We start from the raw sequence: 19,546 nt of genomic DNA, 5'->3' as shown, positions 1-19,546 counted from the left end.
TGTTTGGTAGATATGTTAAAGTGTTGTTGTAATGTAATTAAGAACACAGGAGGTTCTGAGTACTCCATTTATATTGTTGAACAAGGCAAAAAGAAAACAGTTACTGTATTATGGAATTTCTGAAAATTTGATTGTTTTGTGTCCAAAAATGTGAAACATTTAGTCAAATTTCATTACAATGTTTTTTATACCCAGTGCTGTCATTCCAACTATCATGCCCGTGGTGCAAGGCTTTCATTTCGTAGTTTCTAATTTAGTCATAAACATTTTTAAAAGTGTATTAAACATTATTAAAAATTGGAACATTTAATTTCAAGAAAAAAAACGCACATGTTTTTTTTACATAAAAGAATGTTCTTTTGTATGGACTTGGATAAGCATGTTTGTATCAATTGTATCACACTGTATTATGATAAGTCCAAATAAGACATCAATCTTGAAGTGAACTGTAAGATTGCAATTATACTTCATATGCAGTTACATCTGTTATATATATTTGTTTTCATGAATTTATATGTACAATAGACACCTGCATTTTTTAATTGAATCATTGAATTAATTTTACCATGTCTTTTTGTATGGATAATAAAAGAATGTTTATAAATTTTAACCATGCATGCACAAACAGTTGAAAGATTCAGTGAAAGTTTTAAAGAATTATTCACTTTTATTAAGAAAAAAGTTATAATTTAACATAAATACATACATAAAGAACATGACATACATACATAAAGAACATGACATACATACATAAAGAACATGACATACATACATAAAGAACATGACATACATACATAAAGAACATGACATACATAGATGTGTGTGAGTAAATCAGCAAAATCATGTCCATTTTTATTTTGATGTCCTGTTTAAAATTCACATATAGTGATATATTTGTACATTTGTTTTATGAAAAGATGCAGATCTTTGGGTGTGCTTGAAGCATGCATTGTACAGGAGCTACATGTGTTCTACCTGTCAGGTGTACCTGGTTTTGAGAAGGTTTTTGTACATTCAGTTTTGTGGATTATTGTGTCATAACCACAAATAGGCTGCATTCTTGCGGGTTGTTTTAAGTGGTGTTGACATAGGTAACCACCATTTAAATTGAAAATGTGAATGCATAGCATGAAATTGCCTGCCTCGGGTGGTTTTCTCTCTCCTCTGGTTATTCAAATATACATGACAATTGTGCTGACCTGTTTAAGCAATATTTATTCATGCATGCACGTTCTTGCTCATTCTTGCTTGATTTCGCATGCTCTGATGTGAGGGTTGGATGGTTTTTCACAATATTAAAAATGCCTCAATTGTAATGATATACATGGCCATTATATGGATGTTTCACTCTTATATTGTGATATGATTTTTACAAAACATGAAAGAAAAGAAAATGTAAAGAATGCTTGACTCTATTGAAACAAGATGTTTAAACACGTATGCATGCATACTTTCATATACCGGGTATGGAAGCAAATAACTGTTACTTGAAACTATTTTTGTAAAGGGCTCTATAAATCAAAAAAAGTGAAATATTTTAATTTAAGTTGATTATAAACCTTTAAAAAGAAATCTGTTAAATTTCAAAATTGAAGATAATGTTTTATATGTGCTGTTTGAAAGCAGTTCATTCTTTTACATTATTTTAATTAGATGAAATATAGCTATAATTTAACTTTAAACTTTATAAAGCTTCCTGTACTTAGGTATTTAATAGGATTTTGAGTGAAAGAATGAGTTAGATCCTTAACCCTTTGAGCGCTGGAACCGGATTTTGAAGGCCCTTGCAAACAGTTTGGATCCAGATGAGACGCCACAGAACGTGGCGTCTCATCAGGATCCAAACTGTTTGCTATTCTGATAGTATTCTTTGGAAAAAAATCAAAGAAAATGCTCATTTTAGAAATTTAGCAGACAACATTTTAGCAGAAGACAAATTTCCCAGCATGCAAAGGGTTAAGTACGTTCGATTCAATATTCTTTATGCTTATCAAGTTATTTAAAAAACACTGAGATGAATAAGGAGGCTAGAAAATTTTTTTTTTCATAAAGAAAGCAAACCTTCTATGTTTAAGAAAACATTAACTGTACTTAAAAATAGCCTTCGGAAACCAGTTCATTTGAAAATTGAACAAAATAAACAAAAATAAAGTGTTGTGCGTAAGATCAAACTATTGTTTTAAAGGTAAATTGCAAACATCAAATAGTAGTAAAAAGCTTTTTTGTTGTTATATTTTAATTTGTTTAATTTGATTTAATTGAAATAATTATGAAGACATGCTATTACTTTAATCAATCAACTTCACAGTTACAGTATAATAGGACCTTGGCTGGTAAACGTAATGCTTTCTCAGATATTTCTTTATGGTGTATTCATATTTTTAATTTTGAAAGAAACTCTGTTTTGTTTACAAATTGATATATCAGAGGGTGTAATCACGTGACATTCAAGATCAGGCGAAGTCCATGCAGAGGAAGGTATTTATCGCTGTTTTACACCCATAATTACTTGCAGTATTTTTTTAAATTCCACTAACTTTCTAGTCATGTCAGCAAAACAGTTTCTAGTGTTTATTTCATATTAATATTCGCTCTGTATTTCAACTGTACTTGCTGAGAGATTTATTAGCTGGATAACCTAATTACTCCAGTAAGAAAATTAGTGGAAAGTAAAGTCTTGTAAGATATAAAGTGAATTTTAATATGAAATAAACACTAATTGCCTTTTTATTGATATGGCCCGAAAGTGGGCGTCATTTTAAAATGAAACAAAAGTTATAAGAGGTATAGAATGGCAAAAAGTAACTGTCTCGTCATGGACGTAGCCATCTTGACTATCATGTGATTACCCCTATTGTGTATGCCTTGCCATTTGCACAATAACAATAAAAATATCATAATAACAGTTATACATTAAAAATAACAGTGCATCAAAGTTTTCAACAGCAGTCTTGCAGTTATTGTTTGTCATGACTGTACATTAGAAATTATGGACATGGTCCATGCACACTGTAGAGTGTAGCACAGATTATAATCACACAATGGCCAATCTTTGTAATCTATACAATTTCTGTCATGCAAGAGTCCAATAATGGAAAATGTTGAATAACAGGGCTTTATTGATAAAAGATTTTAGAGGCATTTTGTAGGTAGAGTGTAAAATGCACTGTGCCTGACCTATTTGCTCAATCAATGATAAAGTAAATAAATGGGAGAGTTATACCATTATGTGAAAATATGGTTGTTTAGGTGTGGAATGCACCATATTGGGTAGCAAATAAGGATTGGCGTAAATACTTTTGACATTGGATCTTTGTGAAAATGTTGCAATTAAGCTATGTATGGCTGTAAAGCTGTGTGATTGTCACCTGTCGACTTACCCACATCCATTTACATGTAGGCTAAATTAAAGTTTGCATTTTCTGTTGAGCGTTAGAAATAATTGGCCTGTCGATAAACATGTACATGTATGATATGCTTTTTTTCAGGCATATGTTTCAAATTTATGAGTACACTCAAATATTCAGGATTGTCACAATCGGTTATATGATGCTTCCATTGCATGACACAACAAAAGAAATTTCTTTCTATAAATTTTATATCTTAAAAAATCTAGAAATATTTGATGAGTTTTTAATTTACCTTTAATAAACTAGAAGGTAAAATTAAAAAATTGTTTAGTTTTATGCAATGCCAAAGAAATTTTAGGAAAAGATATCTATTTTTATTTAAGTTTTATAATGAGTTTTAACCATGTGTAATGAACAAAATGTGTAATTATTAATAAAATAAAATTATTATTTTATTCTATTTTATTTTATTTTATATTCTATTTTTTTCTTCTTCTTCTTCCTTTTATTCTTTTTTTATCATTATTATTGTTATATTATTTTTATTATTATTAGTATAACTATTATTGCTGTTATAACTTTTATTATTAATATGTACTGACAAAAAGTGTTTAATTTATCTGATCATAACCCAAAAATATTTTTAACTCTTCTATTCACCAAATGGTCCAAGTTAATCTAATCAAACAAGCTTCATTGTCAGCATTTTGGCTGCGTAATTCTCTTGTTCAGGTAAACATGCACAATCTCAGTATTACTGCATCTTTCAAAGGTATTCATTTGAAATAATATTGTGTGCGGGTTCATTGTGTGAGGCCACTGAACAAGTTCTATTACTCTGACCAGCAATTTAGCAGAATTAAGCTCTCTTGTATATCTGTTTCTTTAAGTTTTCATATACAATATAATTTATAGAGATATTCATCTTATAACATGTGGTTATTATAACAGGTGATTGATAGAAAATGTACATTATTCAATCTGAGCTGCAAAAATAGTCTAGAGATCTGTCTTTTCTGGAGCTCTTTTTTCTCTTACCAAAAAGAGGTACATAGAAGGTATTCTTTTAAAACTTGAAGGCCAATAGATTTCAAATTCTAAAATCTTGCTGTCACTTTTTGTTATCTCACTTTTGAGCCCAAAGTGAAGAGGCAAGTTTTCAAGGAGCCGGTCAATTTTGACCACGCAATGCAGTATTGCACGATGGTCAAATAGATAAACCTTGTTTACCCAGGTCACCTGTGTCATGTGCGTTCAGAAGCACAATCTTTGTGTTTGGTAATCAAAGATTACTGTGAGAACTTTGCTATCTGGATGTGAACAACATGTGGTGCAAAATTCAGCATTTCAAGGTTCGACACGTTCTAGCCTTGCCTTATTTAGATTTATGTTAGCTTAGATCGTGCAAAATGGTTTGCTTGTGACCATCAGTATTTTTCTATCCATATTTTGTTTGTTTGAAACTTGTAATGCATGGCTTTGAAGGTGAGATAAAAAAATGTGTGTTTCATATTGGTATGCATTTTATGGTCTAATAAAAAATAAGTGTTTGCTATTTAATTGTGCATAGCTTTCTCGCATGGCATCCCCCAGTTGTTAAAAGGTTTTTTTCATATCTAAGATCTGTTTCTTTTTAGTGTTTCATAAATACTGGAACTAATGTTTGTGCATTAAATGAATTAAATAATATTTTCTTGAAAATAGTGAATTTTAGATTGTTTGCAAATTCTTAAGATTTTTTAATGTGTTTTATACCCGCCTATGGGGATTAAAAAAATAATCTTATTAAATGCTAAGTAAGAAAACGTTAATTATTATTTGGTCAATGCTAAGTAAGAAAACGTTAATTATTATTTGGTAAATGATTCCCATTTTTTCTCACTTGCTTGAGAAGGGTCTACTTACCTGTATTTGCTTTGAATTTATTCAGTGTTATGAATAAAGTTATGTATTGTCATAACTAATCATAGTAAATCCAAATCATAGTAAATCCTTTCAAAATGTGTTGAAGATAAATGGCATGAAATGGTTACCATTTTGGAGGGATAAGTTAACTCTTTCAGTGCTGGAATCGAATTTTGCAGGCCTTTGCATACAGTTTGGATCCAGATGAGACGCCACAGAACGTGGCGTCTCATCAGGATCCAAACTGTTTGCTATTCTGACAGTATTCTTTAAAAAAATCGAAGAAAATGCTAATTATAGAAATTCAGCAGACAACATTTTAGCAGACAACAAATTTCCCAGCATGCAAAGGGTTAAAGTAAGCAGTGTGCAGCAACCTGCTACGGCACACTTGGGCTTTTCTTACTGGAGGAACATCAATATGACTGTCAATAAAAGATAATTTCAATGACTATCCCAAGCATGTACATTTTCATAACAGCGACTATAATGTCCCATATTAAAATCTATAAAGGTTAGAGCCAGTGTGGCCCTTGAGATGAAATGAATGTGGAAAACTGATACAGGAGTGCACGTCAATTTGTTCAGATAACCATGTGATAGTAGGTTTGAATAATCATGTTGCAAGGCTTGGGATTAGATTATTATGGTGGGTAATTATTGTTCAAAACGTAAATTACAAAATCACGGCAGTAAAATGTTTGTTGTGAAATTGTAGGATGTGGTTTTGCATATTGGTGGTAAAATATATTGCTGGAAAAGGGTGTGTTTTTCTTGAATGCATCTTGGTATAGACGATTATTATCTAGTTGCTTCTTAAACAAGTAAAAAGATTTCCAGTATCATATTGAAATGATAAGCACAGGAAATGTTGTTTAAGTACTAAAATATTAAAAGTGTTTGCAACCAAATGTTTTAAGTTTAGTACACAAGGTTAAGTGACATGGTGAGGAAATTTAAATATTTGCTAGGATATTGAATTCATTTTGGAACTATACTTTGATTTTTAATGAAAATATGAAAAACAAGTTTTTATGCTAAAAAGGTCATGTACATGAAAACATAAGTGGACTGATCTCAAACTTAAAAGCACATTTTAAGAAAAGCAACAAATATCAGGTATCTTCAGTCTAAGATTTAAGTGTTAAACCCCATGATATAGATGTTTGTAGTATTATGCATTATTATATGGAAACCTGAGCTTGGGTGTCGTTATGAAGTAATGCTAAACTTTAACCCAGCCACTCTTTATACTATGGCATTCATGCATTTGATGTGTTATGCAGGTTGACACAATTACAATCCCCGAAGACAACCAGTGGTGTGTCTATTGTATAGTTGTAGAGTGTAACCGTATATTGTGGGCATTATTGAAAAAATGCATGGTCATGCACGCACGGTAACGCATGACAGATAATATCGGTCACAATATAGACTGGTAGAGAAACAGTTGAAATTGATCTCTGTTGAGGATAAGTTAAGACTGGTGTCATTTTTCGTTTGAAAGGTATTAAAAAAAAGAATGACCTTGTGCATGTGGATATAATCTTGTATTCATATATGTATATATTTTTGTGGGAAACGGGTTAGCTAGTGAAATCAAATGATACAATGTCAAACGAGCTCCAAGCTGTGGATTTACGAATGGGAGGAACAGGTAAAAATTGTTAGTATGTGTTAATTTATGCACCTTAAAGAATCATATTTATTTAATGCTTTCCAGTGGTTTATAGAGAAATATCAGTGAATTCAAACTGATAATTTCACTGTTTCAAACAGTGAAAATTGACAGTGAAAATCATCGATAATTTTCACTGTTTCCTGTGAAATGACGTCATTTATTTAATGAAATGACGTCATTATCCCAGGGAAATTCTTTTGTTAAACTCAGCTTAAACAATGTATATAAAAGGTGAAAAAAGCATAAAATAAAAAGAACATTTGTTGGATTCGGTGGAATATCAATTTTAATTCACTCGTGATCATAGAAAATATATATTTTCACTCGTGGCTGAGCCACTTGTGAACATATTATTTTATATGATCACTCGTGAATTAAAATCGATAATCCACCAAATCCAACAAATATCCTCTATTTAATGACCAAGATATGGCTAAGTCTCATAGACCTACGTACAATTTTCACCAGCTTCCACCCACAACTTTGAAACTTCATATGTACATGCACCCGATGTCTTTTACACGCCACACCCATTTTGGGGTCACTAGGTCAAAGGTCAAGGTCACTGTGACCTCTTAAAAAAAAAGAAAAAAAAAATTCTGACAAGCTTTCATTTATTATGCCCCCCTTCGAAGAAGAGGGGGTATATTGCTTTGCTCATGTCGGTCTGTCGGTCGGTCGGTCCGTCCACCAGGTGGTTGTCAGACGATAACTCAAGAACGCTTGGGCCTAGGATCATGAAACTTCATAGGTACATTGATCATGTCTGGCAGATGACCCCTATTGATTTTGAGGTCACTAGGTCAAAGGTCAAGGTCACGGTGACCAGAAAAAGTAAAATGGTTTTTGAATGATAACTCAAGAACGCATACGCCTAGGATCATGAAACTTCATGGGTAGATTGATCATGACTTGCAGATGACCCCTATTGATTTTGAGGTCACTAGGTCAAAGGTCAAGGTCACGGTGACCCGAAATAGTAAAATGGTTTTCGGATGATAACTCAATACGCATACACCTAGGATCATGAAACTTCATGGGTAGATTGATCATGACTCGCAGATGACCCCTTTTGATTTTGAGGTCACTAGGTCAAAAGTCAAGGTCACGGTGACACGAAATAGTAAAATGGTTTTCGGATGATAACTCAAGAACGCATACGCCTAGGATCATGAAACTTCATGGGTAGATTGATCATGACTCGCAGATGACCCCTATTGATTTTGAGGTCACTAGGTCAAAGGTCAAGGTCACGGTGACCCGAAATAGTAAAATGGTTTTCGGATGATAACTCAAGAACGCATACGCCTAGGATCATGAAACTTCATAGGTAGATTGATCATGACTTGCAGATGACCCCTATTGATTTTGAGGTCACAAGGTCAAAGGTCAAGGTCACGGTGACCCGAAATAGTAAAATGATTTTCGGATGATAACTCAAGAACGCTTTTGCCTAGGATCATGACACTTCATAGGTACATTGATCGTGACCCGCAGATGACCCTTATTGATTTTCAGGTCACTAGGTCAAAGGTCAAGGTCACAGTGACAAAAATCGTATTCACAAAATGGCTGCCACTACAACGGACAGCCCATATGGGGGGCATGCATGTTTTACAAACAGCCCTTGTTCAAAACTGCACCCGCAGCCAAGCGTTGGCACCCGTTATGCGGTGCTGTTGTTTATGTAGTGTTAGAAATTGTCAGTAATTTTCATGTATACATGAACAACCGCCGTTGGCATGTTCAGATTACCCGTAGAAAAAGAAAAGCTTGTAACATGCAATTAATTATATTTTCACAAAAGATAAAGATAGCACCCTACAAATTATTCATGGATAATGATTGTCATTACATTTGATTAAGCATGGAAAGTAAAAATAGCATAGTAGCAAAAAGTAAACTTTAAGGGGAATATAAGATTTGCATTACATCGTGTTTCGTGTTTGACTCAAAATTGTGTTGTACATGATGGTATTTCAAAATAAATTGGCACAATTGATAATCATGTTAGGTCATGGGCTAAAGGGGTGGCTGCTTGCTTCAATTTAAAATTTACAGAGATTTTGTTAATTTTTCATAATCCTTATATGCTTATAGTGAAAGTATGTTTCTGTCTGGCCAATAACATTTATTGTCCATGATGAGATTTCAAAACAAATTGGCTCAATGGAACAGCATATCAAGAAAACATGTTGCATGCAAAAAAGATGTTGCTCTTCTTAAAGGTCAAGGTCACTAGTGGACCCTAAGAACTTGTGCAATGTTCTTATATTGCCAGAGATGAATTGGCACAATTAATCATAATATCTGGATGATGTGTTTCATAAAACAAATATGTCGGTCACTTCAAGGTCAAGGTGGCAACAGACGCTTGAATGTTTTTCATTGTCTTTATTATATGTTGTCAGTAGTGGTAGTACATGTTCAGGTGACCATCCATTCTATTTCTTAATATGGAATTGGCAAATTTTTCATGTTTCAAAACAGCAATAAATATGTTTCTTAGTTAAATAATAACAGAAGATTGAATGTTATTTTTACTTGCACGTGCAAACCATAGTACAATTCATGCATATTTATGCCCCCCTTCGAAGAAGAGGGGGTATATTGCTTTGCTCATGTCGGTCGGTCGGTAGGTCGGTCAGTCGGTAGGTCGGTCGGTCGGTCCGTCCACCAGGTGGTTGTCGTATGATAACTCAAGAACGCATACGCCTAGGATCATGAAACTTCATAGGTAGATTGATCATGACTCGCAGATGACCCCTATTGATTTTGAGGTCACTAGGTCAAAGGTCAAGGTCACGGTGACCCGAAATAGTAAAATGGTTTTTGGATGATAACTCAAGAACGCATATGCTTAGGATCATGAAACTTCATGGGTAGATTGATCATGACTCGCAGATAACCCCTATTGATTTTGAGGTCACTAGGTCAAAGGTCAAGGTCACGGTGACCCGAAATAGTAAAATGGTTTCCTATATTCAAGAACGCATACGCCTAGGATCATGAAACTTCATGGGTAGATTGATCATGACTCGCAGATGACCCCTATCAATTTTGAGGTCACTAGGTCAAAGGTCAAGGTCACGGCGACCCGAAATAGTAAAATGGTTTCCGGATGATAACTCAAGAACGCATATGCCTAGGATCATGAAACTTCATGGGTAGATTGATCATGACTCGCAGATGACCCCTATCAATTTTGAGGTCACTAGGTCAAAGGTCAAGGTCACGGTGACCCGAAATAGTAAAATGGTTTCCGGATGATAACTCAAGAACGCATACGCCTAGGATCATGAAACTTCATAGGTAGATTGATCATGACTTGCAGATGACCCCTATTGTTTTTGAGGTCACTAGGTCAAAGGTAAAGGTCACGGTGACCTGAAATAGTAAAATGGTTTTCGGATGATAACTCAAGAACGCTTTTGCCTAGGATCATGAAACTTCATAGGTAGATTGATCATGACTCGCAGATGACCCCTATTGATTTTGAGGTCACAAGGTCAAAGGTCAAGGTCACGGTGACCCGAAATAGTAAAATAATTTTCGGATGATAACTCAAGAACGCTTTTGCCTAGGATCATGACACTTCATAGGTACATTGATCGTGACTCGCAGATGACCCCTATTGATTTTCAGGTCACTAGTTTAGTTTATTTTCAGATGGAGAAAAAGATGGGAACCAATCCATGGACACAAATGAACCTGAAACTGGTTACCAGTCCAAACCATTGGATATGAGTTCAAACGAGGAACCAGTCTCAGAGGGACAGAACTTGGCAAGACGTAATAGCCTGGGCTCGAGGTGTAGCGAGGGGGATGAGCAAGGACATCCAAATGTTGCGAGCCCAGAGTCGGCTGATATGCCTTCTGCTGTGTATGACCTTTCAACAAAAGTAGACAACAGGAATATCACAAATAAAATAAAAGATCGCCCACATGACCTAGAGGATCATCTGTGCAATGTAAGTGCATGTTGTTTTGAGGAATTATATGATCATGAGATATAACCTATAATTACCTGACCATTGAATAAATCAAACTTTTTAAAAATAAATGTGCTCTTGGCTGTATTAGCTTACCAGAGCAAGATGGGGACCATGGGCTATTGTGATACCCTGATGTTGGTTGTCCATGTGTGTGTGTCTTTTGTTACATGTGTGTGTCTGTCTGTGAAGCATTGCTTCATACAATATCTGCCATTGAATGGCTTGGCAGAATTTGACCAAGATTCACAGGAATGTCCCTGTGTATTAATTTAAAAAATAGCGTACATTCGGTTTATGGAACATCCAAGAGACTTCCACCATTTGTAAAATGGACGTATGACAGCAGTTTTTGGGCTTAATTTTGCCTGGACGTCCTCTAACGGAAGCACTTGTTATGTAACATCATATGGTGGTCTTTTACCAAGTATGTTCAAATCACATCCCTGGGGGAAAAATTAGCCCAGCTGGAAGTGAAACTTGTCTGCCTGATATGTATAAAGTGAACACTTAAAAAATCTTCTGCTTCTTAATGTCAAAGGCTAGAGCTTTGGTGTTTGTTATGTAAAACCGTATAATTGTGTTCTACCAAGTTAGTAAGTCATATCCCTGGGGTGAAAATTAGCCCAGCCCTTGGTGAACATTCTCTGCCTGCATGGTGTGAACTTAAAAAGTTTCCTCCTTGGACTTACAGTGCAAGAGGTTTGTCCATGATAACTATGCAACATTGTTTAGTGGTCCGTATACAAGTCTGTTCATGCCTACGGGGTCTAAATATTTCCTGCCCTGGGGTTAAGTTGTTAATATGCAAAAAAATTAAACATTTTCTTCTGTTAAAGAACAAGGCCCATAGGTGTAACATTTTTAATGTAACATTAATTAGCGAGTGATCCTCTACGAGTTTGTTCAAATTATGGGGCGGTTGTCAAACTCCCCACACCCATGGGGTTTTGTGAGTGTTTTATATAGCCTTACATAGGATATATTCAGATAATCCTCCTGTCGTCAAATTAGTACCAAACTAGCGGTCATATATATGCTACCTCTAAGTTACATACTAGTATTCTCAGGTGATCAAAAGAAGATACTTAGGTTTGTCTTGCAATTCTTGGGTCTTTTGACATTACAATAATTTCTGTGGACATATTATTTTCCTTTTACTGGCATCCCTTAAATTCCTTTCTTTTGGTTCCTTTTCAATTGATTAAAGGGTAATTAAAATAGCAATATCTATGTTTTCAATAAAAAATGTAATTACATTTGAGTAACCAAACAAAACATCTTGCACATCTCAACATAAGATCTTGTATATGCATATTTATGGCCCCCTTCAAAGAAGAGGGGGTATATTGTTTTGCTCATGTCGGTCCGTCCGTCCGTATGTCCGTCCACCAGATGGTTTCCAGATGATAACTCAAGAACGCTTATGCCTAGGATCATGAAACTTTATAGATAGATTGATCATGACTTGCAGATGACCCCTATTGATTATCAGGTCACTAGGTCAAAGGTCAAGGTCACTCTGACCCGAAATAGTAAAATGGTTTCCGGATGATAACTCAAAAACACTTATGCCTAGGATCATGAAACTTTATAGATAGATTGATCATGACTCGCAGATGACCCCTATTGATTTTCAGGTCACTAGGTCAAAGGTCAAGGTCGCGGTGACCCGAAATGGTAAAATGGTTTCCGGATGATAACTCAAGAACACTTATGCCTAGGATCATGAAACTTCATAGGTAGATTGATAATGACTGGCAGATGACCCCTATTGATTTTAAGGTCACTAGGTCAACGGTCAAGGTCACGGTGATCCCAAATAGTTAAATGGTTTCCGAATGATAACTCAAGAATGCTTATGCCTAGGATCATGAAACTTGATAGATGATTGATCATGACTCGCAGATGACCCCAATTGATTTTCAGGTCACTAGGTCAAGGTCACGGTGACCTGAAATAGTAAAATGGTTTCCGGATAATATCTCAAGAACACTTATGTCTAGGATCATGAAACTTGATAGGTAGATTGATCATGACTCGCAGTTGACCCCTAATGATTTTCAGGTCGCTATATCAAAGGTCAAGGTCACGCGACCCGAAATAGTAAAATGGTTTCCGGATGATAACTCAAGAACGCTTATGGCTACGATCATGAAACTTCATAGGTACATTGATCAAGACTCGCAGATGACCCCTATTGATTTTGAGGTCACTAGGTCAAAGGTCAAGGTCATGGTGACCCGAGATGGTAAAATGGTTTCCAGATGAAAACTCAAGAACGCTTATGCCTAGGATCATGAAACTTCATAGGTGCATTGATTATGACTCGCAGATGACCCCTTTTGATTTTCAGGTCACTAGGTCAAAGGTCAAGGTCACGGTGACCCGAATAGTAAAATAGTTTCTGGATGATAACTGAAGAATGCTTATGCCTAGGATCATGAAACTTGATAGGTAGATTGATCATGACTGGCAGATGACCCCTATTGATTTTCAGGTCACTAGGTCAAAGGTCAAGGTCACTCTGACCCGAAATAGTAAAATGGTTTCCGGATGCTAACTCAAGAAGGCTTATGGCTAGGATCATGAAACTTCATAGGTTCATTGATCATGACTCGCAGATGACCCCTATTGATTTACAGGTCACTAGGTCAAAGGTCAAGGTCACAGTGACAAAAAACATATTCACACAATGGCTGTCACTACAACGGAGAGCCCATATGGGGGGCATGCATGTATTACAAACAGCCCTTGTTTACTTAACACATTTATATTTATATAACAGGAAAATTCAGAAAGTTTTTCATCGGTGAGAGAGTTACGAGCTCACACAGTTGACCATCCAGGTGCTGGGACCGCCTCTCCACATTCCTCCCCTTCCAGCAGCCATCAAAACAGCAACAAGCATCAAATAGACCTGGACAATGACTCCCCCCCTCCCAAGCTTTTAATTAATTCAATCACAACATCAGGCCCCTCACATCATCGCAGATCTTCTTCTGGTTTCCATGACAATGATCTGGACGATTCCAGCAATCATGGGTTGGCCAAAAAGAGGTCGAGAATGGACCCTTGCGGGCCAGTATCACAACATTTCGGTAACAGTGCAATAGGGATACACGCAGGTGGGGCCATGGACCTTGGATATGGGCTTACGGGTATGGAAGACGGACTCGAGGGTCATTGCTGCCCCATTTGCGTCAAGATCTTCCCCAAACCTAGTGACCTCAAACGTCACATGATGTGTCACACTGGGGAAAAACCTTTTAGATGTCAGGTAAATATTTGCATCTCATGTCAAAATAGTTCTTGTAGCAGAGATTTGGCCAAAAAAGTTGTGGTTTAAAGTTGAGAATGAATGTAAAATGCTTTATGAATTGATACAATGTTGTTGACACATGGTTGTCATGCATAATCTTTGCTTTTTAATATTCAATGCATGTACATATAAATAGAAAGAAAGAGTAATTTAACCTTTCATACCTTAAAAATTATGAGAAAAAGCATACAAATAGTGCAGTTCCTGACATGTTCATTTTTTCGTTTTGTTTGACAACCCTTGTATTCTGCACTTCTTGACATGTTCATTTTTAGCTCGGCTGTTTTCGGAGAAAACCCGAGGTATTGTCATAGCCAGCTCGTCGTGTCCGTCGTCGTGTCCGCTGTCCGTGTCATGCTAAAACCTTAACATTTTGTTAAGGTTTTGAACATTGGCTCTAAAATCAAAGTGCTTCCACCTACAACTTTGAAACTTCATATGTAGCTGCACCTTGATGAGTTCTACACGCCACACCCATTTTTGGATCACTAGGTCAAAGGTCAAGGTCACTGTGACCTCTAAAAAAATAAAATCTGACAAGCTTTCATTTATTAAAAAAATGCACCCGCAGCCGAGTGTTGGCACCTGTTATGCGGTGCTCTTGTTTACTTTGACACAGGGTGGCCATGCATAATCTTTGTCATATAATGCTCATTATTTTTGCATAAGAAAGGGTTTGCTAAATATCCTTACATAAAAAAACAGAAGTAAAAAAACATAATGTTTGCACTTCCTGACATTTTTTGTTCTTGTTTTGTTCGACAGTACTGCTGCAAACCATTTCGTGCAAAGAGCAGCATGCACTATCACCTGAAAGCTTCGCATGGCATCGACATTGAACTGAGTCCCGGTTTAGAAGAGCGCTACCTTCGCATGAAAACTCGCGCTCAGTTGAATCTCACCTATCGAAACAGCCATGCCACCAGACTACCTCACAACTACGGGTCAGAATTTCACCGAGATGCGGACAACTACGATACCGATGACTACTCAAATGATTCATTGTACCAGACATCAGGTATCGGCTCAGATATTGCCGGTTCAGATTATCCTTCTCAGGGTTTTGCAGATGGTCAAACGAGTACGGATAATAGGCATGCTTTAGACTTAAGCGTGACAGGAAAGTTTAAGAATTCCACGATCAAACCAAAGGGAAAAGTTGGTGAGATTGTTGCGTATGCTGATTCCCAATCAAAACCTCTTAGTTTATTTGTAAAAGCTGAAAAAGTGATTGTTTCAAAATTATATGGAACTGACATTACCACTGGCAAAAATACCTCAGTATATCATTGCAATCTTTGTTCAAATATTTTTGTTAGTTTTGTAAAATTGCAGCTTCATTTGTCTGTTCATTTTGTGAAGCAAGTTTTCACATATCAGTGTTGTTTCTGTGAAGATGTTTTTCATCAAAAGTGGCAAATGCAGAATCACCTCCGACACAATCACTCCTATGATGTGAGTGGTTACAAAAGTTTGTTTGCCAAAGACACTTTGCGGGCGATAAATCCCAGTGAATCCACAGATCATTTCCCATGCAGGTTTTGTTATAAGATTTTCACCAGCCAGTCATCTCTTCAGAGACATACCAAGCTCCATCTACGGAGCAGAAACTGCTTTTGCAGATTCTGTGGTAAAACGTTTGATCGCTATACCTCCCTGCAGCGTCATATAACGCTTTTTCACTCAAAAACGGCCAGTAAATCAAAAACAACCTCATCATCATGGGTTGGTCGCAAGATGAACTTCTTCATCAGCCCTAGACGCTTAAATCCTCCACCAAAGATTAATGTGCCTCGTAACCTACCATTAAATTTGTCGACAAGTGTCAAAGGAAGTTTGCAATCATTCGAAGCCCACCGAGAATTATCACTTTCCCCGCCACCTTTTGAGAACGGGGACACAGAAGATCTTGCTCTCTCCCAGAAGTCCTCAGATGATGACTGGTCTGAGTCCCTGTCTGAAATTCCTCCAAACGACTTGGATGATGATAGCAGCGAGGATATTAGGTCAGCCCATCGACATCATCTTCTGCCAGCATGCCACGAGAGCTCACCACGGAGTCACGCTTCATGGAGACCTCTGTCAACTTCCACAATGTCTACTGCAGACCAAGATGCGCCGTTAAACTTCACGACAAAATCCTCCACGAATCTTCAGGATACCAACAACAATGAATCGAGCCGATCAAACAGTGCTCAACAATCCCCAGAGCTTCGGCTCCCCTCGTCCAACGCCACTCCAGAATCGTTGCTTCCTGGGTACGCCCTCGGACTGAACTCTGCCAATCATTACCTTATGGCCAAAGCACTAATGGCCCATCAGACTTTGACACAACATCTTAACAATACCTCACCTTCGATGGGCATTTTTCCTCCCAACCGCCTACCTCCCAGCCTTGCAGCTATGTCGCAGATGATGTCACTTCCTGTGGGCACTTCGTTGCTAGGTGACCGCTCCTCGCTGCTAGGGGACCGATCGTCATTACTAGGGGACCCCCACCAGGGCACCAGCAAGTCCCCCTCGCCAACCAGTGGCTCCTCTTCCAAGTCTGAGACCTCCCCGGAAGACCGGGAAGGGGTCCCGGAAGGGGTCCAAGAAAGGGACCTGATGGGTCTGTCCCGTGGGGCATGGGGCCAGGAAAAGATGGGGCCCCTCTGGGCCTTTAACATGTTCAGCCCAGACACAGGAAATACGGACGGACGTAAGGTCACATCGTTATCCCGAACACATTCAAGGTGAGAAAACTGAGGTTTGGTTAACTCTTTACCACTAAGGTTCACACTTTTGAGGCCTTTTTAGTCCCTTTGAAAATTAAATAAAATTTAAGATCTTTGTTACTAGATTGAAGGTTTAAAGCATTTATTTTATATGAATATATATATATATATATATATATATATATATATATATATATATATATATTATATGTATATATATATATATATATATATATATATATATATATATATATATATATATTTATAATTATTATTTTTATCAAAACATTTGCAAATTTATTTTAAAAATGACGCTAAATGCATGCTGCATTTTGTGTTTCTACCTCAAAGCAGTTATCAATGAAACCTTAATATGCACAATTTTGTTCATGGAAGATTATCCTGTCTTTGAGACTAAACACTGATGTATTGAACTGCTAGGCTGGGTATAGTGACTAAACACTGATGTATTGAACTGCTAGGCTGGGTATAGTGACTAAACACTGATGTATTGAACTGCTAGGCTGGGTATAGTGACTAAACACTGATGTATTGAACTGCTAGGCTGGGTATAGTGACTAAACACTGATGTATTGAACTGCTAGGCTGGGTATAGTGACTAAACACTGATGTATTGAACTGCTAGGCTTGGTATAGTGACTAAACACTGATGTATTGAACTGCTAGGCTGGGTATAGTGACTAAACACTGATGTATTGAACTGCTAGGCTGGGTATAGTGACTAAACACTGATGTATTGAACTGCTAGGCTGGGTATAGTGACTAAACACTGATGTATTGAACTGCTAGGCTTGGTATAGTGACTAAACACTGATGTATTGAACTGCTAGGCTGGGTATAGTGACTAAACACTGATGTATTGAACTGCTAGGCTTGGTATAGTGACTAAACACTGATGTATTGAACTGCTAGGCTGGGTATAGTGACTAAACACTGATGTATTGAACTGCTAGGCTTGGTATAGTGACTAAACACTGATGTATTGAACTGCTAGGCTGGGTATAGTGACTAAACACTGATGTATTGAACTGCTAGGCTGGGTATAGTGACTAAACACTGATGTATTGAACTGCTAGGCTGGGTATAGTGACTAAACACTGATGTATTGAACTGCTAGGCTTGGTATAGAGACTAAACACTGATGTATTGAACTGCTAGGCTGGGTATAGTGACTAAACACTGATGTATTGAACTGCTAGGCTGGGTATAGTGACTAAACACTGATGTATTGAACTGCTAGGCTTGGTATAGTGACTAAACACTGATGTATTGAACTGCTAGGCTGGGTATAGTGACTAAACACTGATGTATTGAACTGCTAGGCTGGGTATAGTGACTAAACACTGATGTATTGAACTGCTAGGCTGGGTATAGTGACTAAACACTGATGTATTGAACTGCTAGGCTGGGTATAGTGACTAAACACTGATGTATTGAACTGCTAGGCTGGGTATAGTGACTAAACACTGATGTATTGAACTGCTAGGCTGGGTATAGTGACTAAACACTGATGTATTGAACTGCTAGGCTTGGTATAGTGACTAAACACTGATGTATTGAACTGCTAGGCTTGGTATAGTGACTAAACACTGATGTATTGAACTGCTAGGCTGGGTATAGTGACTAAACACTGATGTATTGAACTGCTAGGCTGGGTATAGTGACTAAACACTGATGTATTGAACTGCTAGGCTTGGTATAGTGACTAAACACTGATGTATTGAACTGCTAGGCTGGGTATAGTGACTAAACACTGATGTATTGAACTGCTAGGCTGGGTATAGTGACTAAACACTGATGTATTGAACTGCTAGGCTGGGTATAGTGACTAAACACTGATGTATTGAACTGCTAGGCTTGGTATAGTGACTAAACACTGATGTATTGAACTGCTAGGCTTGGTATAGTGACTAAACACTGATGTATTGAACTGCTAGGCTGGGTATAGTGACTAAACACTGATGTATTGAACTGCTAGGCTGGGTATAGTGATTAAACACTGATGTATTGAACTGCTAGGCTGGGTATAGTGACTAAACACTGATGTATTGAACTGCTAGGCTGGGTATAGTGAACACCCCAATCAACCGCGAGGCACTTTGCAAGCCGACCACTCTGACGGACGGACGCATCGTGTTCAAGTGTCCGTTCTGCTCAAAGGAGTTTGTCTCATTCTCTGACATCAATAGACACATGGACTTCCACGAAGGTAAGCCAAAAGGTAATATCATCCACTTCTGTTTTATTATTTATGTATTTCTTGTGTAGCTTAGCCTTGTTGTTTGAAAAAGTATGTTTGTGTATATGCGTTTTTATTTGAGCTTGTGTTATCAAGTGGTTAAAGCATGATTTATTATTATGTTGTCTTAGAGATGGACTTTCTTAATCCTGTTATGCTTTAAGTACATTTGTGTATGAAAAAAATGTGAGCACTCAAAAACTATTTGCGTGCTAGTTTGTTGTAGGGTTTAACTGATGGTTTTGATGATTATTTTTATGTCCCCCACTATAGTAGTGGGGGACATATTGTTTTTGCCCTGTCTGTTGGTCTGTTGGTT

At 37.0% G+C, this 19,546-nt stretch overlaps 1 protein-coding gene and 1 long non-coding RNA gene across 7 annotated transcripts in view; both read left to right on the top strand.

The window, feature by feature from the left end:
- The window catches only part of LOC127859872 (zinc finger protein 236-like), a 35,855-nt gene that overhangs the window by 6,472 nt on the left and 9,837 nt on the right, over positions 1 to 19,546 (top strand). For 3 of the 6 annotated variants that reach the window (XR_008039506.1, XR_008039505.1, XM_052397447.1), the window contains exons 2-5: positions 10,606 to 10,907; positions 13,717 to 14,208; positions 15,016 to 16,985; positions 19,049 to 19,209. Coding sequence is in view for 4 of the 6 variants with exons in the window: in XM_052397447.1 (XP_052253407.1) it covers positions 10,606 to 10,907; positions 13,717 to 14,208; positions 15,016 to 16,985; positions 19,049 to 19,209 (2,925 nt within the window). In the remaining 2 variants the exon portion in view is untranslated. Of the gene's footprint in view, positions 1 to 5,775; positions 5,905 to 6,541; positions 6,913 to 10,605; positions 10,908 to 13,716; positions 14,209 to 15,015; positions 16,986 to 19,048; positions 19,210 to 19,546 lie in introns of those variants that run through there. The other 3 variants (XM_052397448.1, XM_052397450.1, XM_052397449.1) reach the window with 3 other exon arrangements.
- Positions 9,541 to 10,253, top strand: LOC127859889 (uncharacterized). Its single transcript, XR_008039515.1, has 2 exons — positions 9,541 to 9,737; positions 10,168 to 10,253. It is a non-coding gene; the product is annotated as an uncharacterized LOC127859889 (long non-coding RNA).

The sequence above is a fragment of the Dreissena polymorpha genome, chromosome 15 (assembly GCF_020536995.1).
Source record: "Dreissena polymorpha isolate Duluth1 chromosome 15, UMN_Dpol_1.0, whole genome shotgun sequence".
Taxonomy (NCBI): Eukaryota; Metazoa; Mollusca; class Bivalvia; order Myida; family Dreissenidae; genus Dreissena; species Dreissena polymorpha.
Note: the sequence above shows the minus strand (reverse complement) of the source record. Positions and strands in the feature narration are given on the sequence as shown.